The following is a 22,106-nucleotide window of genomic DNA, read 5'->3' as shown; positions in this document are numbered from 1 at the left end:
TAATTGAAACACTTTAGGGGGATCCGGCTTTATTGAGATAAAAGATATAAAAAATGGTGTTAAGTGTAAAGTCACATTTAATCGTTCGGGAATTGCTCGCCATCGTACCGAAAAGAGCATTCAATAAACAAACACTTACCCCCTGCGAAGTTGCCGGGTAATATCTACTACATTTTCTACGATCCATTGTTTTTCTGTTTAGTTCTTCTCGGCTAGCAAGCATCCCAGGATGGAGGGCAGGGCATCTGTGGGCTTTGAATCAGATTTCCAATCGTCTTCTTCAAATATATGGCCAGCAAAGAACCCATTTTTTCCGGACACGGTCGAGGACGATGAAGACGGAGACGACGAAGAATCACAGAAGCTCGCTTGGCTAAAGAGCTGGTGGTTCAAGCGGCTCATTCAAGTATGTTCAGTGCTCAGTTTGATATCTATGGCTATGAACACTCCAGAAACATTTCAGAATATTCCAAGCCTGTTTTATGTTACACTTCTACTAGACTTTGCCCTTGCCACAGTGTTTACTGTCGAAATGATTGCTCAGATTCGCAAATTTAGCTTTATTGTTGAACTGAGGGCATATTTGAAGCGACCTCAGTGTATATTCAACTTGAGCATGCTTATTTTAATCGTTTTATCAATTATACTACAGCTAGTTGAACTGACGGGTTATAAACCCGATCCGTACATAATATTCTCAATACCTAGAGCCCCAAGAGCTCTTATTATGGTTCGAGTGTTCAAGCTATTTGTCAACTTTCGCTTGGATAACGAAGTCTCGCGACGATGCCGAAGACAAATTTGGTCTGTGACAATTTTTTTTCTTTATTTTATGACTCTCGCCTCGATTATTGGCGTTCAGATGTTTGGTTCGAAGAATTATTACTGTGTTAGAAATACCACTGATTTGTCGAACGTCACCTATTCAGATCTACTTTTGCCCGATGCCCGCTGTAGCATATCCCATGAGAGAGGCTATTTCTGCCCTAATGACTTTTATTGCGCGCAAATCAATCTGAAACCATTTATGGCCGATCGTCGCTACTTCGACCATTTCTTTTACAGTCTGCTAACCGTTTACACCAGTTCGACACAAGAAGGATGGGTGTTAGTTATGTATCAGATGATGAATGTCAGGTCTGAAGTCTTAGTCGTTATATACTTTGTGCTAATGATGTTTTTTATTGCGTGGCTCGTCAAGAATGTATTTATTGCTGTCGTATCGGAGACATTTGCTGACGTAAGATCTCAGTACTCTAAGAGCCGTTCCTCGTCTCGAAGGCGTTACACGGGTCTTTCCTCCCTAGTGATCAAAGACCAGGGCGCGGGCTGGCATCTGGTTTCCGTGGACCACGAAGCGAGCAAAGGACACGCGCCTCTGCCCATCCGAAATATCGTGGCGTCACGCTATGCGCGCTGGTTTATCTGGACTGCTGTGCTCGTGGACGCCTTAATCCAAGCCAATAACGGTTCATGGCGAAGGCGAGCTCAGTTTGTGTTCACTATTCTGTTTGATATAGAAGCTCTAATCAAGATCTGGTGCGTCGGCTTCCGGACTTATCTTAACAGCTCAAGGATGCAGTTTTTCGAGTTTATACTGGCGGTAGGCAGTACAGTTTTTGCGTTGCCAGTTCTCATGAGTATAGACGCACTTGCGATATTTCACGTTATGCGAGTTTTACGTCTTATAGGCGCGGTCCCAGGACTTCAAGATTTCTGTTTGAAGATCTTTGGTACAGGCAAAAACCTCGGCAGCGTCATCCTTTTTACTTTATTCTTCGTTATGGTTTCCTCGGCTATAAGTATGCAACTATTTCTGACTCTAAAAGACGGAAGTGATACTATATTTGGTACATACCTACAATCTCTCTCTTCCATGTTCCAAATATTTACTCAAGAAGGTTGGGTGGAAATTGTGGAGAAATCAATGATAAGCGCAGAGGCATATGGCGCGGCACTTGTGGCGATTTTTCTCATAGCATACCATCTTTTCTCTTCTCTCATAATCATGAGCGTGTTTGTGGCGGTCATCGTTGATAATCTTGACATCGATGAAGACTTAAAAATCATGAAACAACGTAAAATGGGTGAAGAGACTTCGGTGACGCACGAGAAATTACCACTACGCTTGCGCGTTTACGAGCGCTTTAAAGAAGATCCGAGGATCGTAAAGATGAGTCGTATGAAGTTCGCGTCGGACTTTCCTACACCAAAGATTCGTGAGAGTTTCATGAAACGCTTTGTAAACACTGAGAATGTTGATGACATGCCGATTGATTTGTCCATGTCTGTACCTGGCGACAGTACAGTTTCATCCAATGTGGGAAGTCGTAGAACCGCACTGAGCTTGCCTGTCAAGTTACTGAACTCTTCTATGCCGGAAATGAATCGCTCTACCAGACTGTTCCGAAAACAATCCACGATTTCAGCGCTAATAAACGACTCAAATCATCGCCGCACACTCGCTCAGATCGCACCTTCTGAAATCAACCCAAGAGGCGGAGCAAAGGGTGCTGGTCTTCGCATGGCATCGCGACGCATTCGCACTGCGCGCACTGGTCGAGGAGCTGTGACCGAGGCAGACGTCAAACGTGCCATGGAAATGGCGAATCGCGGAGGCAAGAATCTCCAATCACAGATAAGTCAAGATGAAGCACCGGTCCGCCGCGATTGGGATATCCAGTCAGTACGGGAGAAGCGCGAACAAGCAGCCAGCAAACGGCGAATGCAAGAGGAAACCCTCCGGGAAAACCACCCATTCTTTGACCAGCCTCTCTTCATGCTTCCACGTGACTCGTGGCTACGTTCTTTTTTAAAAAGTGTCGTACACGCGCGTTACACGATACCACCTGGACACATTGAGCGCGCCACGCGTGGGCGACTGATCACCATAGAAACCATTCATAAAATCATAGCAACGCAGACGTACTTGGAATGGACTATGGTTTTCCTGACGCTTGCCTCGTGCCTCGCCATGATGACTGAGACACCACAAGTGCGCACCTTTGATAACATCGCTACCAGCGCCTTCGAGCACATCTTCGTGGTCGGAATGAGTTTGGAGCTCGGAATACGAATTCTCGCCGACGGACTGGTGTTTACTCCAAAAGCAGTTATACAGAATTTTGGAGGTGCTCTTGACATCATGATCTATCTTATCAGCCTCATCTACATATGCTGGCAGCCTAAGAGCGTTCCTGTGAACTCCGGTGCACAGATGTTGATGATCTTCAGATGTCTGCGTCCTCTGCGCGTCCTCACATTGATGCCCAAAATGAAGAAAGTCATTCTTGAACTTGTCGGAGGCTACAAGGAAATCCTCAAGGTATCGGCCCTTCAGTTAATTCTTATGTTCTCCTTTGCTATCTACGGCGTTCAAGTATTTTCTGGGAAACTTGGTCGATGTAGTGATCCTTCGATAACTGTAAAGTCAGATTGCAAGGGACTGTTTTATGTGCAACTAGCGGATCCCCGTGAGGTAACGACTCTGTCAGGTAAACCGCCATCTATGCTGGTACCGCGTGTCTGGAAGAATCCACGCAACTTTAGCTTCGATGATGTTCTCCAGGCGTTTCTCGCTCTTTTCGAGGCCCTGTCTTTGGAAGGATGGCTCGAGATCCGGGATGTTATCGACTATGCAGTTGGCTCTGAGTATGGCTTCTACGTCCACACATACGTGCTACTTGGTAGTATGATTGGACTGACGCTCTTTGTCGGTGTTGTTGTTACTAACTTCAATCAACACAAAGGGATAGCGTTGCTCACTGTAGACCAAAGAAGATGGCAAGACCTGAAGAAACGCTTGCGGCTGGCCCAACCTCTTCACCTGCCACCACGCCCGGATGATAATGGCATCCGAAAGACCCTCTATGATCTTGTACAGTCCGTCATCTACCGCCGAGTTGTAGCCGTAGTGGTACTGGTTGAGTGTGGAACCCTGGCAGTCGGGCAGTGGACCACGGTGGACGCACCAGTCCGTGAAGTCATTACTAGCACTGCAGCTGTTTGCACACTTCTCTTTGTCATCGACACCATACTGAAGGTCATCGCGTACACTGGACCTGGTTACTGGCACAGTCAAAGGAACCGATTTGATGTGTTCCTCACCAGTCTCGGATTGATATGGGTAGTCTTGAATTTTTCTCTGAAAGGCAACGAGAAAGCATACACAGTGGCTACCATCTTCGGCGTTGTGATCATCATCTTCCGATTCCTGACGCTGTCCGGTAAACACGACACGCTTAAGATGCTCATGTTGACTGTAGTAATGAGTTTAGTCAAGAGTTTCTTTACCATCGCAGTACTTGTCATCCTAATGATGTGTTACTCGCTTATGGGAGTAATTCTTTTCGGTACCGTGAAGTACGGCGAGGCCGTCAACAGGTATGCGAACTTTGGCACAAGTTTCAATGCAATGATTCTGCTATTCCGTGTCACTACTGGTGAAGACTGGAACAAGATCATGCATGACTGTATGGTAGGAGAACCATACTGTACCCCTGCGGAAAACTTTTGGGAAAGCGATTGCGGAAACTACGCGGCCTCCTTGATCTTCTTCATGTCATTCTACATCGTGGTGAGTTTCATTTTGCTTAACGTGTTCGTAGCCGTAATTATAGAGAACTTTTCACTGTTCTACGCTAGCGACGAAGACTCTTTACTGAGTAACACAGACTTGCGCGATTTTCAGATGGCTTGGAATCTAGTTGATAAAGGTCGTAAAGGGGTCATGTCCGTTCCTCAAGCCAAGCTCTTTATGCGTGTCTATATCTTCTTCAAGCAAAATAATTTCTTAAAGGGTCGCCTAGACATGGATAATCGGACTGTTCCTTTTAGACATATGTGCTGTGAGATCGAGAAACTCCGTAATGGTGGCGATGTGTCATTTCACGATGTCTTGGGAATCATCGCGTACCGCAGCGTTGACATTTCGCGTAGCTTACAACTCGAGGAGCTACTCGAGCGTGAGGAACTTGAGTACACCATTGAACAAGAAGTCGCCATACAAACAATAAGAGACTGGTTCATGAAGTTACGCCTCAAACGCGAGTTGGCGAGGCAGCAGCGAGAGAAGCGTAACAGTCCAGGTGCCTCAAGTAACGAGAGTATCTCTGATGCCGTCGAAGATGCCGAGGATCACGAACGCGATCGAACCAGCAGCGGCGACGAGGCTGAACGGGAGAAGGAGAAAGAGCCTGACCAGGCCACTAAATATCGAACATCGGGAGGCTTTCTTGATGCACCACCGTCTTTGTTTGTCATACCTCCGTCGTCACCTCCGAAACATCGTAACGTTTCAGCCTCGAGTGTCGATCGACCACTGTCTTCACCTCGCAAGACACAGTCCGTGACCTTTCCGTCATTAGTCGTGGAACCGTCGTCACCTGGCCCGAGCGTTCGGATACGGCAAAAGAGTATGCCTGAAATCAAGGAGAACTTCGAAGTTGAGAACTGGTTTTCTGAGCAAATGAGAAAGGATATTTAACGAATGAAATTAGACAATCAAAAGGCGTTCAATCGCCGATTTTCTGACTCTGTACTGTATAGACCCTTTTCACGAAAAATGCAACAGACTGGCGGGGCACAACTGATCTAAAATGGCGTACGAAATGGAGTTCATAGACGAAGCTATAGAAAATGCTGACAGAGTGCTTCTTTCACAGAGTTTTGGATTCAAATTCCGCTCCGTCTACATTTTGGATCAGCTGTGGCCCGCCAGTCTGTGGCCTTTTGGATGCGTACGCAGCAACGTGAAAATGGTCTATCAGAGTACAATACTGAAGACCTGCTCACTCCACTAAGCTAATGAACGTGAGGTAGCAAGCCATACAAATAATCTCAACGGAATTAACGATTAGGAAAACATAGCGCCACGGGTTGCGTAGATGAAAATGTAGCAAAGTACAAAGATCAAGTAGACGCATTGTGTGTGTGCAACGAGCAACACAAACCTGTTTTCGTAATCGTCACTAACTTGTGACAGTGGAGCATCTTGTATATAGACTATACAAAAAAAGCAGAATTTATATATACATAGTAGTACTTTTATGTAAATATTTACCAATTATACCATTTCCATTGAGGTGGATAGTGGCGATATTTTTAAAGACGAGCTTTAATGCAATTTTCTTTTCGGAAACACTTGCAAATCGGCTGTTACGCCCGCAATTATGCTTGATTTCGAGCCGCAGAAAAATATCCACTTCCTAGGAGGTGTATATTGCATTTTATCCCGAATTTCTCAACCAATCAAATCGCTTGTTCTTGCGAGGTTCCCGAGTTTTATATACTAATAGTACTGATATATAGGTAGTTGCAGTACCAGATAATGCCATTGTATCATTCTTAAAGAACTTAAGCGATTGTAGCACCCCCCCCCCCCTGGGGGGACTCAGCCTATGTTTGGGTATAAGGGTGCCGCTGGGGGTTTTGAAACCTGACCCTGTTTAGGACAAAAATTCTGAAAAACCATACCCTGTTTAGGACAACACCCTTGATTTGAAATGAAATGTATACCCTGTTCAGGACAGAGAGGCCTGAAATGTATACCCTGTTCAGGACAGAGAGGCCTGAAATGTATACCCTGTTAAGGACAGAGAGGCCTGAAATGTATACCCTGTTCAGGACAGAGGCCTGAAATGTATATCCTGTTCAGGACAGAGAGGCCTAAAATGTATACTCTGTTCAGGACAGAGAGGCCTGAAATGTATACCCTGTTCAGGACAGAGAGGCCTGAAATATATACACTGTTCAGGACAGAGGTCAAAAACCATACCCTGTCCAGCGGCACTTCCCCGTATAGCCCATATAACGGCTGGATGTAGCACCGAGAATACAATAAGTATATTTTTGTTATAATAGTAGCACAAGAGGTCCCTTCTAGTGTTAGATGCAGGACTAGCGCTAAAACCATTGGGAGGGCCTTTTTCAGGTGATGGGATAAGTGCTAAGCTTAAGGGCTCAGTTATAGAACTTGGGGACATCATACGGGTCACTTCATAGAAGTCGGGCTTTGTCTGACGAACCTGGTCAGAGGTTTCAACATTTCGTTTAACCGAAATGTGTACCCTATCATAGAAAATAGATAAATATTATCTTAACATTAACGATCCATATTTGATTATTGGGGACATTGGTGAGTTAATATTAAAAGATAAAGGTGGCGTTGAATATCATTCATAATAATTCCATATATCATAGTGTTGACATGATGGCTTTCCCATAACAACGTTGAACCATTTGTGAAAATTATCCCTTCATTGATTCACTGGTAATGGCGTCGCCAACGCCACCGACGTATTGTTTCATATTTCATATACAGCCATTGTCTTATTCTCTTCCAGTGAAATTTTCATTGTCGATTAGATGTTTTACCCTTTTTAGCTTAAAGGGTCACAATCAATACCGGTTATGCCAAATAATTTTTTTCTAGGAAAACAACGGTTTACTCACCAACTGATAACCCAGAGACTGTTCCGTAGTGTGGTTGTTTTCTGTTTTAAATCGGCAAGACGGGGGGATCTTTCATAGTTACCATAGGCTCCAAACAATCTCTCCTCAAATACCACTCATTATTCGCTGATCTGTTTGCGCCGTTTAATCATATTTCCTGTTCGCTTTGTGTTTATTGAATATTTTACTTGTACATCATACATAGGAATACATCAAAGCAGTGTTCATTCATTTCTTTATACTCATATCACCAATTCAGATTATAAGCGCGTCATTGTGGAAGTGATTATTACGATCCTTCCCCCTAATCTACATAAAAGCCATTTGATTATTCGATTCTATGGAATACCCCTTAAAACAAAAATAAAACAAAACCTACTTTAAAAAAACTCTGCTCCATTAAGACACTCACACCTCTCTAAATCCTTACAAAATATATTTATTTGAATTAAAAATATTTCAAAAGCCACCTGAGCAGGTGCAAATTTCTCCGGGGTAAGCCAATATCGGCGTCATGCCAAAATGAACAGTCGCTCAAGGATAAATTTAAATTCTACGCAGTGGTCGGTATAATGTATTGAATACCCATTTTTGGCGAAAGTATATAACATATTAATATCTTTCTTACCCGCGTTTCGTCTATTGCCGCTTTAATTGTTTGTTCTTTTGAGCAACTATCGTTTTCCTGCTTATTCGATTACGTTCATCCTAGAAAGACACCTTCGATAGCTGGCTTTTAGGGCGGCTTAACTTTCCACCAACTCTAGCAGAGTACGTACTTGCATACAAACTAGGCCGACTGGCGGTTTTGGGATTATAAAGTGTGTTGATGCCTTTGGCGTCAGACCTGATACCGGTTGGGGCTGTCAAATTCGTGTAAATATATTCATAAAGATAGGTGCGCTTTTAAAGGGCCCACATTTACATTCTCGCTCAGCCTCGGCGGATGAAAAACAATCAGTTTTATTGGATTCACACCTTTCTCTCCGTCTCCGCCACCTAAACGCAGACACCAAGTTGTCGTTTTATACTTGCCTGCGCCTTTTAATAACACCGCTCGACTCGAAAAGAAACCATGGAGGGTCGGCCCTCACACGCTTTGGAGTCAGATTTTATGTCGTCCTCTACGAATCTTTGGGCGAAGCATCCATTTTTCCCGGAAGCAGTTGACGATGAAGCTGGAGACGACGAAGAGTCGAGAAGACTCGCTTGGTTGAAGAGCTGGTGGTTCAAGCGGCTCATTCAAGTATGTTCAGTGCTCAGTTTGATGTCTATGGCTATGAACACTCCAGAGACATTTCGGAATGTCCCCAGCCTCTTTTACGTGACGCTTGTGCTAGACATTACCCTTGCCACCGTGTTTACTGTCGAAATGATTGCTCAGATTCGCAAATTTGGCTTTATTGTCGATTTGAGAGCGTATTTAAAGCGACCTCAGTGTATATTCAACTTGAGTATGCTTATTTTAATCGTGTTATCGATTATACTACAGCTAGTTGAACTGACGGGTTATAAACCCGATCCGTACATAATATTCTCAATACCTAGAGCCCCAAGAGCTCTTATTATGTTTCGGGTGTTCAAGCTATTTGTCAACTTTCGCTTGGATAACGAAGTCTCGCGACGATGTCGAAGACAAATTTGGTCTGTGACAATTTTCTTTCTTTATTTTATGACTCTCGCCTCGATTATTGGCGTTCAGATGTTTGGTTCGAAGAATAATTACTGTGTTAGAAATACCACTGATTTGTCGAACGTCACTTATTCAGATCTACTTTTGCCTGAAGCTCGCTGCAGCATATCCAATGAAAAAGGTTATATCTGCCCAGCGAACTTTTATTGTGCGCAAATCAACCTGGATAAATTTATGGCTGCTCGCCGTTACTTCGATCATTTCTTTTACAGTCTGCTAACCGTTTACACCAGTTCGACACAAGAAGGATGGGTGTTAGTTATGTATCAGATGATGAATGTCAGATCTGAAGTCTTAGTTGTCATATACTTTGTGCTGATGATGTTTTTTATTGCGTGGCTCGTCAAGAATGTTTTTATTGCTGTAGTATCGGAGACATTTGCTGACGTAAGATCTCAGTACTCCAAGAGTCGTTTATCGTCTCGAAGGCGTTACACGGGTCTTTCCTCCCTAGTGATCAAAGACCAGGGCGCGGGCTGGCACCTGGTGTCCGTGGACCACGAAGCGAGCAAAGGACACGCGCCTCTGCCAATCCGAAATATCGTGGCGTCACGCTATGCGTGCTGGTTTATCTGGTTTGCTGTGCTCGTGGACGCCTTAATCCAAGCTAATAACGGTTCATGGCGAAGGCAAGCTCAGTTTGTGTTCACTATTCTGTTTGATATAGAAGCTCTAATCAAGATCTGGTGCGTCGGCTTCCGGACCTATCTGAACAGCTCAAGAATGCAGTTTTTCGAGTTTATCCTGGCCGTAGGCAGTACCGTGTTTGCGTTGCCAGTTCTCATGAGTATAGACGCGCTTGCGATATTTCACGTCATGCGAGTTATACGCCTTATAGCTGCAATTCCGGGTTTACAGGACTTCTGCCTAAAGATTTTTGGAACAGGAAAAAAACTAGGAAGTGTCATTCTATTTACGCTATTCTTCGTCATGGTCTCTTCCGCAATAAGCATGCAGCTTTTCCTAACACTGAGCGACAGAAGCGGCATTAAAATTTTTGGAACATATCTCACTTCCTTATCTTCAATGTTCCAAATTTTCACACAAGACGGCTGGGTGGTGATCGTGGAAAAAGCAATGACTAGTGCAGAAGTTTATGGCGCAGCAGTGGTTGCGATTTTTCTCATAGCATATCATCTTTTCTCTTCCCTCATCATTATGAGTGTGTTTGTGGCTGTTATTGTTGATAATCTTGAGATAGACGAGGAAGTCAAAATCATGAAACAACGTAAAATGGGTGAAGAGACTTCGGTGACGCACGAGAAATTACCACTACGCTTGCGCGTTTACGAGCGCTTTAAAGAAGATCCAAGGCTCGTTAAGATGAGTCGATTGAAGTTCGCCTCAGATTTTCCGACGCCTAAGATTCGTGAGAGTTTCATGAAACGCTTCGTCAATACGGAGAGTGTCGATGACATGCCGCTTGATCTGTCTATGTCCGTACCGGGTGACGAGTCTCTCTCACCGAATCGAATGAGAGGCCGCCGAGCTGCAATAAGCTTGCCCGTTAAGTTGCTCAACTCCTCCGTCCCAGAAATTAACCGCTCCACGCGAATATTCCGTAAGCAATCCACCGTTTCGGCTCTGATAAACGACGCAAACCATCGCCGGACTCTCGCTCAGCTATCACCAACTGAGCTCACCCCTCGAGGTGGAGTGAAGAGCGCAGGTCTTCGCATGGCCTCGCGACGCATTCGGACCGCGCGAACTGGAAGAGGAGCAGTTACAGAGGCGGACGTGAAACGCGCCATGGAAATGGCCAGTCACGGTGGCAAGAAAATACATTCTCAGCTTAGTCAAGATGAGGCGCCTACCCGCCGCGATTGGGATATCCAGTCCGTACGGGAGAAGCGTGAACAAGCAGCCAGTAAACGCCGAATGCAAGAGGAAACCCTCCGGGAAAACCACCCTTTCTTTGACCAGCCTCTCTTCATGCTCCCACGTGACTCATGGCTTCGCTCCTTGCTCCAGAGTTTTGTACACGCGCGTTACATAATACCACCCGGATACATCGAGCGCGCCACTCGAAATCGATTGATTACAATGGATACTATCCATAAGATAATAGCAACGCAGACGTACTTGGAATGGACTATGGTTTTCCTGACGCTTGCCTCGTGCCTCGCCATGATGACCGAGACCCCACAAGTGCGCACCTTTGATAACATCGCTACCAGCGCCTTCGAGCACATCTTCGTGGTCGGAATGAGTTTGGAGCTCGGAGTACGAATTCTCGCCGACGGACTGGTGTTTACTCCAAAAGCAGTTATACAGAATTTTGGAGGTGCTCTTGACATCATGATCTATCTTATCAGCCTCATCTACATATGCTGGCAGCCTAAGAGCGTTCCTGTGAACTCCGGTGCACAGATGTTGATGATCTTCAGATGTCTGCGTCCTCTGCGCGTCCTCACATTGATGCCCAAAATGAAGAAAGTCATTCTTGAACTTGTCGGAGGCTACAAGGAAATCCTCAAGGTATCGGCCCTTCAGTTAATTCTTATGTTCTCCTTTGCTATCTACGGCGTACAAGTCTTCTCGCGAAGGCTTGGCCGTTGTAGTGACCCCTCAATAAAGCTAAAATCAGAATGCAAAGGACTGTTCTACATGCCACTAGCGAATCCACGTGAAATATTTACCTTAAATGGAAAGCCGCCAGCAATGCTGGTCCCGCGTGTCTGGAAGAACCCACGCAACTTTAGCTTTGATGATGTCTTCCAGGCATTCCTCGCCCTATTTGAGGCATTGTCTTTGGAAGGATGGCTCGAGATTCGAGATACCATCGATTATGCAGTGGGACCAGAGTACGGCTTCTACGTTCACACATACGTGCTACTTGGTAGTATGATTGGACTGACGCTCTTTGTCGGTGTTGTTGTTACTAACTTCAATGAACACAAAGGGATAGCGTTGCTCACTGTAGACCAAAGAAGATGGCAAGACCTGAAGAAGCGCTTGCGTCTGGCCCAGCCGCTTCACCTGCCACCACGCCCGGATGATAATGGCATCAGAAAGACCCTCTATGATCTTGTACAGTCCGTCATCTACCGCCGAGTTGTAGCCGTAGTGGTACTGGTTGAGTGTGGAACCCTGGCAGTCGGGCAGTGGACCACGGTGGACGCACCAGTCCGTGAATTCATTACTAGCACTGCAGCTGTTTGCACACTTCTCTTTGTCGTCGACACCATCCTCAAGCTTATTGCTTACACTGTCCGCGGTTACTGGCACAGTAGAAGAAACCGATTTGATTTGTTATTAACTAGCCTCGGCTTGATATGGGTCGTCTTGAATTTCTCTTTGAAAGGCAATGAGAACGCATACCTAATATCTACAATCTTTGGCGTTGTGATAATTATCTTTCGATTCCTGACGCTGTCCGGTAAACATGACATGCTTAAGATGCTAATGTTGACTGTAGTAATGAGTTTAGTCAAGAGTTTCTTCACCATCGCAGTACTTGTCATCCTAATGATGTGTTACTCGCTTATGGGAGTAATTCTCTTCGGTACCGTGAAGTATGGAGAGGCTATAAACAGATATGCGAATTTTGGTACAAGTTTTAACGCTATGATTCTGCTATTCCGTGTCACTACTGGTGAAGACTGGAATAAGATCATGCATGATTGCATGGTTGGAGAACCGTACTGTACTCCTGAGGAAAACTTTTGGGAAAGTGATTGCGGAAACTACACGGCTTCTTTAATCTACTTCATAACATTTTACATCGTGGTGAGTTTCATTTTGCTTAACGTGTTTGTAGCCGTAATTATAGAGAACTTTTCACTGTTCTACGCTAGCGACGAAGACTCTTTACTGAGTAACACAGATTTGCGCGATTTCCAGATGGCATGGAATCTAGTTGATAAAGGTCGTAAAGGGGTCATGTCCGTACCTCAAGCCAAGCTCTTCATGCGCGTCTATATCTTCTTCAAGCAGAATAATTTCTTAAAGGGTCGCCTAGACATGGATAATCGGACTGTTCCTTTTAAACATATGTGCTGTGAGATCGAGAAACTCCGTAATGGTGGCGATGTGTCATTTCACGATGTCTTGGGAATCATCGCGTACCGCAGCGTTGACATCTCGCGTAGCTTACAACTCGAGGAGTTACTCGAGCGTGAGGAACTTGAGTACACCATTGAACAAGAAGTCGCCATACAAACAATAAGAGACTGGTTCATGAAGTTACGCCTCAAACGCGAGTTTGAGAAGCAGCAGCGAGAAAAACGGAACAGTCAAGGTGCATCAAGTAACGATAGCTACTCTGGTGCAACTGAAGACACAGAGCAACAGGAACATCGAGAGCATGAAGGGGAACACTTAAGTAGCGGGGACGAAGAGGAAAAAGACAAAGAGGCCGAGCAGCCTTCGCAAAATTGCACGTCTGCCGGTCTACTAACTGCGCCATCGCCATTTGTCATACCGCCGTCGTCACCTCCAAGGCAGCGCAAGGTTTCAGTATTATCACCAAATCCTGAACGACCAATCCCCTCACAGCGAAAGATGACGTCCGTGACTTTTCCGACAGAGATGTTTGAGCCGCCACCGGCACCGGCGCCAAGTATTCGGATACGGAAAAAGAGTGTGCCAGAAATCATAAACGAGAGCTTTGAAGTCAGGGATTGGTTCTCTGAGCAAATGAAAGAAGATGTAATAAAGTAAGCTGGGCAAAACTCTTTTTGATTGTTATTTTGATACATAGATATAGATACCAGCAATATAGATACAATATAGATAAAACAAGTATTTAAGAGGTCTTTTATAAATTCCACACAGGTTTTGCAAGGATGTGTCAGTCTCTCGTGATCTTTCGGCAAAGTAAAATATAATTTGGAGTTGTGTCTTGACTGTTTCCTCAATCAAGCTAGTTACATTACTCTTTATTTGGGGAGGGGGACTTTTCTCTCGAGGGACTATACCCCTTTTTGTGCCACAGTTCCCTCTAAAACCACACACAAGGCTAATATAGTAAAATGTAAATAGCTTTATTGAGGACACAGTCAAGGACACAACTTCAAATTGTATCTTATTTTTCCGAAGGATCACGAGAGACTAACCCAAATCCTGGTTCGCCTCTCAACAGAACACGTGATTCTTTCAGGGATTACTTTGGAAAGGCTCATAGCGCAAGTATTTCCAAAGATACTGACAAAAACGAAAATGCCATGTGTGGAATTTATCGAAAACTACATCAGAAAGTAAAGTTAAATATTCTAGATAACCAAAACATTTATTGGCCATAGCTGGATTATGAATTATTGAATAACATATCAATCCAAAAGTCAAATAGAAGTCGCCATTTTCAGTCAACAGGACTCGAGGCTCTTCGGAAATGTAAAAGTTTCATTAGACAGCTATCATTTTGGCGCCACAAAACAGATTTAGCAATACCAACGCTAACTCTCACTATACATAAAGTAAAAGCTATAGGTCAGGTCTTACCTGTTTAGCTTCAAAAGCGTGTATTGTAAAAAGAAGTGAGAGGGAATTTGTTTGATTTTTTTTTTTTTTTGTATGACGCGCGCGCGCGTTCAGGGATTCGCGCCAAAACCACAGAAAAACCACGCAGGATGGCATATTCTCTATACCACAGGCTTCCCACCCGCGTCAGTGAAGGATTTCTAAGGACACACGTAACGTATGTTATGCTAAGTCATCCTCGTTCCCAGGGTCTTCCCCTTAGTATCGCCTCAAAATCGAGTCAAACTTATATCGCTTTAAACTCATAAAATTGAGCTAGAGGGGAAAAACACCACAAACGGATACATTTACATCCAAACCAAGTTTATTTCATGAATAAGAATGAAGATATAACTTAATAGATGTTTATTTGCGTGAATTCGTGTATCCTTAGAAATCCTTCACTGACGCGGGTGGGAAGCCTGTGGCGTGATAGCGTTGGACTAGAGTAGGGGGAACTGTCACCTGGTTGTGTAGGTGCATAAGTCAAGCATGAGTAGATTTAGAGCATGCAGTACACAGCTCACCTACAACCAACCAGTCTCTTAAGGTTGGTTCTCACTTGGACGTAAGCGCAAGCGGAAGGCACGTAGTTTTCCGATTCTCACTAGAACATAAGCGCAAGAGAACGCAAATGCTTGATTTTTTTTGCGCTTGTGTTTGATCGATTCTCACTTGTGTTGCGCTTGTTTACGCTTGCGCTTGCGTCCTAGTGAAAACCAACCTTTACTATGGCGTGGGTTGTAAAGGATCTTTCGGACTCGAGCTTCGCTTTTGGGCAATAAAACGATGAGAAAGTTTGATGCTCAATATGCTCCCGCACGGCCCAAGCAAATTTGGACAATAACATATCTATGATATAGCGTTTTCTTTATAAAATTTTGTGTAAGACCCGCTGCGTAATAAAACTAAATGAACAAGTAAAACCCGCCAGTAAATCAAGTTCTAACTCTAAATACATTGCCACCATTGTCTTTTTTCTGGTTTAGGGGTTAAAAGATGAAGGAAACAATGTAAGGGTGAGTTTAAAAAGGTGTCCTGTTCCCGGGGAAGGTTAATGTTGTTTCAAGGGCGCTGAGGCTTGCACTACACCTCTAGAACCCGATTCGCATTGTGCGCCCCGAGTACCCAACTTTTGGTTATTCCTAATTCCTTTCACTTGACAAAAAACGCGTGAAAAATGTGATATGCAAGCTCAAACTCCGACCGGATTATGCCCAGTATGAAGAGTGCGAAAAGAATACAATGGACTAGATCAACCGCGAAACTGGGTAGGTGAGTGGGTGCGATAGGTACTGACAATTGATATTTTTTGCAAGTTATGGATCAACTTGTTGCCCAAAAGAGAATAGCGATAGGGGGTGAAAGGATTTTGTTCATCGGAAACAGAGGACTCCCGGCAATATCCAAACCAAGGAGGTAAATAACACACACAAAAACTGTTCGATTCGCCAATCAAAGTAGCGCAGTGCTTAGAATTGTAATCCGTGCGAACTATTTGATGTACCACAGGTGACGGTGTTTGGCAGACGCATCGGGTCGTTTGTACTGTGGACACAGCTGTGATGCGATGATGTGCAGTTTACGACTAATCGCCACGTATTGAGACAATATTCATCAATTTACTCTCACTTTATTGAATCTATTCACTTCTAGTTCTATTATACTGCTCTAAAGAAAGCAACACGTTTTATTCGTCAGAATCAGAAGGCTAATTTTCCTGCATTGCCTTTCGTTTTTTAGCCATTTTATTCGAGCGCGCTAGCTCTAGCTCTCTGTTTAGAATCATGTTAGGTCTCGATAAAGTGTCCTTCAGGGATAAATTTCCTCTATTCCTTATGGAATGGAACTTAATCCTCTGTGCGCTGTTGCTACCCAAAGCTGCTTGTGGCGAAGACCTGTATGGCGTACATACCATAACCTCAAAGAACTTTAGGTCTCTAGTGATAGACAGCCCTACCCCCGAGGTTTGGATAGTCTGCGTCAATACGGATATCAGCGTAGAAAAAGAGGTGCATAGATCCGAGTTCGAGTTGAGAGGTCTTCTCATAAGAGTCGGGCTGATTGACCCTAAGAAGGATAACGATCTTTTGAAAAAACAGGTAAGCGCCTCACAGGTCAAGACACTAATTTGATAATCTCTTGCACCATGACGCTTCCCAGACACGTACACAGGAGGGGGTGCGCAGGGTGCGCGCGCACCCCCCTTCGCGGCCAAATGTGGCCCATTTCTTAAAAGAAATCTTCAAATACTATGCTTATGACTGCGCAACCCCCTCGGCCAATCCTGGGTACGCGTCTGCTTCGTAGTTCCTTTATTTTGATGCGAGAATTCCATGGGCTGTGCTTCAGCAAAATAATACATTTTTTTATGAGCACCCTCTTGGATTGCCATTTGAGGGGCGGCGGACAACGAGGGCAGAGGGGCGCTGGTTCATCCCCCTTACTTTTCTGGGTGGATGTGGATTTTTCAAGTGTACCTAAATATGTATCAAGGGTCACATATAAATCGACAAAACAATATTTTCACATTCATATTAAGCGGTGCTCATCTATGTCAAACCCAGGTAGCCCCTCTCGAGACCGCGGATAACTTATCCAGGCTTTGTGCAACGGGCCCCAGAAAGATTACCCTGCCCTCGCTTTTTTATATACATTTATTGCAGGCGTGGAAATCTTTACAGTGGTGGCTCTGAAATTCTAAGGTGTCCTGAGTCAAAATATATACCTCTACCTCCCATCCCCCGGCGGGGCATTTAATGGGCACTCCCTAAGTCATGAAAGGAGCATTTTCGCGTATGATATCTCCACAGGGCTTCTTGGACAAGTCGAGTGAGTGGCTGACTTGTCGAGTTTACCCCTACGGTGGATGGAAAATTAAGACAGCAGGTCATATGGATGTCAATTCCTTCGCAGCTGCCCGCATGGTTGCCATCGAAAATGTCCCGGACAGGACTCAGAAGGTGTCCGATATGAAAGATCTTGAAGGATTCGTCCACACGTCACTTCAGACATCACCACCTAGATTTCCTGTCCTTCTCTTTATAGGTAATGGAATATAATTTGGAGGTGGAGGGTGGAAAGGAGGGTGGATATACGCCCATCCTCAGCTACAGGCCTGGTTCAAGAATGTCAGAGAAATAATAGAATCATAACGATAAATATTTCCATTCTCTTTGCAGACAAAAGGGAAACCCCCGTCGTGTACAAAGCCTTAGCGCTAAAATACTCCACTTACTTCCACTTCGGCGTAGCACGCAAGCCCTCAAAGGATCTCATGCAGAAATTTGGCGTCACTTCTCTGCCAAAGTGCATGGTACTCTTGTCGACTTTAACCTCAAACAAGCAGCTTACTTTTAGCGCTATTCCTTACGAATACTCGTACGGGCCTGTTAGCTACATGACCATCGCCAAGTTTTTGTACTCTGTTCACGAGAAGCACTGGAAGGATTTACCTATGATGGAAAAGTACAGGGGGGAGATCAACCTAAAGGAAGTTTACACTGCCGATGGAAACGAGATTTTTAAGTGAGTATACCAAGATTCTGATATACAGTATTGAAGTTATCATGCTTATTGAAAAATAAAGCGCAGTAAAACAGTTTATCAAGCTTATCATTATTTGTTCTCTTTTGTTTTCCCTTATATATAAATACTTAGGACACAATTGGTGAACAGGTTAATGAAAACAACCATGACACTACCTACAGCATCATTCTATGTTACAAAAGAATCAGACAAAAAACTACATATCATTGATCATATGCAATAAGTTAGAAAACTTGGGTAAAGATGTCTAACTTAGTTCATTGTTTTGTATTGTAAGGAATTGCTCCATCCTTACAGCCCATCCTTCTAACTCAGGTTGACAATATTTTCTTGCGTTCCAGGGAGGTGGTGAAGAATAACGTCAAAGATGAACTATGATGTTAACTAGCCCAGGCAAATTTGTGAAGACGTTTTCTAGAAATTATATACTCTATAGGACATTACCCTGGAACATACAGTATATCCACAATCACGTCATGTTTATAACTTTGATTTTTAAAACAGTATAATAAAAAAAGGAGTTGCAGAAAAATGCAAATGATCAATAATTTAAGCTACCGCCGGTAATTTTGATAATAATATAAATCATATTTGAAAACAAAAAGTTTATTTACACTTTGAAATCTTCTAATAGGTCACTTGTGTACCATTTATATATTTTTTACCTTATTGCAATAAATTATTCTTTACAAACTTGTTAACCCATCAAAACGTTTTCTGTCATTTTGGATAACTAATGTTATTAATAAGGCCAATCCAAATTTTGTTACAAAAGAGAAAAGGTTTAGTGCAAGTAGTTTGAATGTGCTTGTTTACAGTTACCCTGGTTCTAGAGCCTCGAATGTCTCTCTATTTAGTGGCCAGCAAACTTGAGACAATGTAGAGTCGCAAGCTCGCTGGCCACTAAATAGAGGGACGTTACAGGCTTTAGAACCAGGGTTGTATACAGTGGGAACCATATACAAAATACTAGATATAACAATATCTACAAACAACTTAAGTCATAGCCATAGCAGACCATGTAAGATTGGGGGCACAGCCACGTCCTAATGGTAATTTTCTTACAATTTTTTTTAATTGGGGGGGGGGGACATGTTCCCAGTAGCCCAGCCCCTGCTACGGCCCTGTAATTTCTGACCCCGCCAACTATAAAATAACGGGAAATGACCTTGTTTTGACATACCTAAAAAGACTTTTCAGTCCCATCCCATAATGTTACATCAAGGTTCTAATGTACTTGCACTAGGCCAGATTGATTACACCTATTCATTGAATGTGAATAAAGCATGGGTTGTCAGGCCCAAGTTTCCTGAGCGGTAACACAAAACAGAATAAACATTATTTCATAATTATTGCATCTTCAGGGATCATAAAATACAGTAGAACCCTGCTCTACTGTAAAGCACCTCCTTGATAAGAGGACATTAGTTCAAATACAGGAAAGCTCCATAAACTTAATGGAAAGCTAAATAAGGACACCTAGTCAGATTTTGAAGGCTGGGCATCAGAGGTTTCATTTCCACTGCTGAAATATAATGACCACCTAAGCATGGCAACTCTCATTCTATCCAGGGCAGAGCCAAATGAGTCAAATGGGGCAGGCCGGACATCTAATTCCACAAACTCGCCAGTCTTGTATGCATCCTCATCACCAACATCATAATAATCAATGATGTACCGAACATGCCTGCCACAACGGTCGACAATCCAGTCATGTCTGTCAAATGGTAGCTCATACCTTAAAAAAACATACATTTTGTCTGATATTATGTTTCATAATTGTTAAAGGTTACAAAAAAGGTCTAGGGATTATGTGTATAACTAGGAATTGTTCTTATAACAATGACAGAAAACTTTATCATATAATGCATCCAATCATACCAAAGCTGAGTTTAGAGAAGAGAAAAGAAGAAATTGGAAATTCTAGCTATTGAAGTCTCTTACCCTAACAGACTTCTAATCCGTGCTCTGATTGTGAAATCCTGGGCTCTGCCCTTGAAACTGATTAGCTTTGGGTTACGACATTCCCTGAAAAGAAATAGCCCATCAGAAACAAAATTCACAAACTCCAATTAAAGACATCACATAAATCAGTACTCACTTTGCATGGAGAGCCTCCCATTTTAAGATTTCCTGCCACGCCCTCTCATTGTTAGCATTGTGGATCTTGATAATATGACCCATGTCATTGGGATTCAAGTCATCTTTTTCCCATTTCCATCCTTTGCGCACCATGGCATTCCAAAACATTTGAGGAGAGGGGTAGACCCATTTATCATTTGAGCCACCCTTTGGGATACTTGAGACCACTCTGTCAGTGGATAATGGAAATGGCTGCCCTGGAGAAGGCTGCTGATTGGCTGGGGGCATCTGTGTGTACAATGTAAACAAAAAGCATTAATAATGTCCTGATAGTGTTCGTTAATTTGTCATATGACATTGATCATTTTTATGGTAAGAGATGTCATGTTCTGGCCCATAGCAGACTCGAAAGGGGGAATGGCAAAGAACACACAAAACATAAGACTTTATTTGGCCTAAAACTAAAGGCTGTTCATCATTTAGTATAGAAAGAAGCAGTTTTTCACAGCATTATTCAATGAAAAAAAATAGCAAGAAAATAGCTGAGAAAATAGTGTTTTATATCCTATTTCTTACCATATTGGTTGGATCTAAACCATCTTCTCTCATGGGACATCCGCCAGCAGACATTGCCCCACTTGCAGGGCACTCGCTCTTCCATTCTCCTGATGTCTGATTGGACTGGTGCATAGGACATCCACTGGGAGGTCCTGCCTGGACTTTACTTGCCGGAGCAGCTACTGAGGGAGGTAGGGTAGGGGGATTTCCTGTTATCTCGGGTGTTGATGAGCCAGAACCCATAACTAGCAATAAGATAATTCAGACATTTCATAACATTCTCAAGTCTTTTTATCGTGTTACTTACACATACATCAACCCAACCAAACTGCCACCCAACAAGTTTTCAAATTTGCCTAGCTTTACCAAAATTGCGTGAATGAAAATCGTGGTAAAGCACAGGCTTACCATTTTGAAGCTGTGTGAAATCGTGTGTGTAATGGCATCATATATGATCGTCGATCGGCTCACAGAAACATCTAGTAGTTTGCTCTTGAAACGCAAATGCCCTAAAATAAAGTCAGAGTAAATGAGAAATGTCTTGTGTTATATCTTTTATCAAAAAACAGGACAAGTGTGAAGGTTTGGGGGTTGTTTGAGAGGAGTTTTAGGGGGTGAGTGGACGGAGGGGAAGAGAGAGAGATTCTCTCTCAAACAACCCCCAAACCTTCACACTTGTCTTGTTTTTTGATAAAAGATATAACACAAGACATTTCTCATTTACTCTGACTTTATTTTAGGGCATTTGCGTTGCAAGAGCAAACTACTAGATGTTTCTGTGAGCCGATCGGCGATCATATGTGATGCCATTACACACACAATTTCACACAACCCCCGGATGGTAAGCCTGTGGGTAAAGTTGTAATTGCATAAGTTCCTCGTTACCACCGATCTTTGCCTCGTGTTAAAAACCAGACAAATAACATAAACACAACAGGAAATAACTGATTCTTAAGACAGACAAATAGCCATGAAAATTCACTAAAGCATGAAAATCTCTACCTTTGAAAGGGTTTTTTCTTTAGATGTTTCTTTTGTTGAGACGGTTGTTGTCACCATGTGCAATAGTTAGACACCAGTCTTCAAAGTCGCTCTGTGTAACACAGGCAGCCCTAAGAAGGAAATCATCCGATCATAAAAAAATCAAAATATGATATTGTAATCCAAATTCCTGATATTAATTAATAAGATGATTGAAAGCATCATATGTGAATTTTAGTGCTAGGGCCAACAAAAGGTCATATGTGATTCGAAAAGGACATAGACACTTTTATATGCGGGTTCTCTAGTGGTTAACCAATTGGGTTAACAT

General features: G+C 43.3%; 4 protein-coding genes across 4 annotated transcripts; 3 read left to right on the top strand and 1 right to left on the bottom strand.

Moving 5' to 3' along the window:
• The first annotated feature begins 93 nt into the window (after positions 1-93).
• On the top strand, positions 94-6,082 carry LOC5517155 (sodium leak channel NALCN). Its single transcript, XM_001637188.3, has one exon. The coding sequence runs from the start codon at positions 230-232 to the stop codon at positions 5,483-5,485; it is 5,256 nt and encodes a 1,751-aa protein (XP_001637238.3). The 5' UTR covers positions 94-229; the 3' UTR covers positions 5,486-6,082.
• Positions 6,083-7,250: 1,168 nt separating this feature from the next.
• Positions 7,251-15,561, top strand: LOC5517209 (sodium leak channel NALCN). The gene has a single exon (XM_001637187.3). It carries the CDS (start codon positions 8,528-8,530, stop codon positions 13,805-13,807), a length of 5,280 nt encoding a protein of 1,759 aa, XP_001637237.3. The 5' UTR covers positions 7,251-8,527; the 3' UTR covers positions 13,808-15,561.
• A 112-nt stretch (positions 15,562-15,673) lies between these two features.
• On the top strand, positions 15,674-18,865 carry LOC116621175 (putative protein disulfide-isomerase DDB_G0275025). Its single transcript, XM_032387184.2, has 4 exons — positions 15,674-16,707; positions 17,419-17,653; positions 17,788-18,133; positions 18,496-18,865. The coding sequence occupies exons 1-4, from the start codon at positions 16,393-16,395 to the stop codon at positions 18,530-18,532; spliced, it is 933 nt and encodes a 310-aa protein (XP_032243075.2). The 5' UTR covers positions 15,674-16,392; the 3' UTR covers positions 18,533-18,865.
• LOC5517208 (holocytochrome c-type synthase) lies at positions 18,745-22,046 on the bottom strand. Its single transcript, XM_032387185.2, has 5 exons — positions 21,797-22,046; positions 20,813-21,039; positions 20,256-20,524; positions 20,099-20,182; positions 18,745-19,892 (listed from the first exon to the last, which is right to left on the bottom strand). Exons 2-5 carry the CDS (start codon positions 21,035-21,037, stop codon positions 19,634-19,636), a joined length of 837 nt encoding a protein of 278 aa, XP_032243076.2. The 5' UTR covers positions 21,038-21,039; positions 21,797-22,046; the 3' UTR covers positions 18,745-19,633.
• Between the last annotated feature and the right edge of the window lie 60 nt (positions 22,047-22,106).

This window comes from Nematostella vectensis, chromosome 1, assembly GCF_932526225.1.
Source record: "Nematostella vectensis chromosome 1, jaNemVect1.1, whole genome shotgun sequence".
NCBI classification, from domain to species: domain Eukaryota; kingdom Metazoa; phylum Cnidaria; class Anthozoa; order Actiniaria; family Edwardsiidae; genus Nematostella; species Nematostella vectensis.
This window is presented reverse-complemented; position numbering and strand designations above follow the sequence as displayed.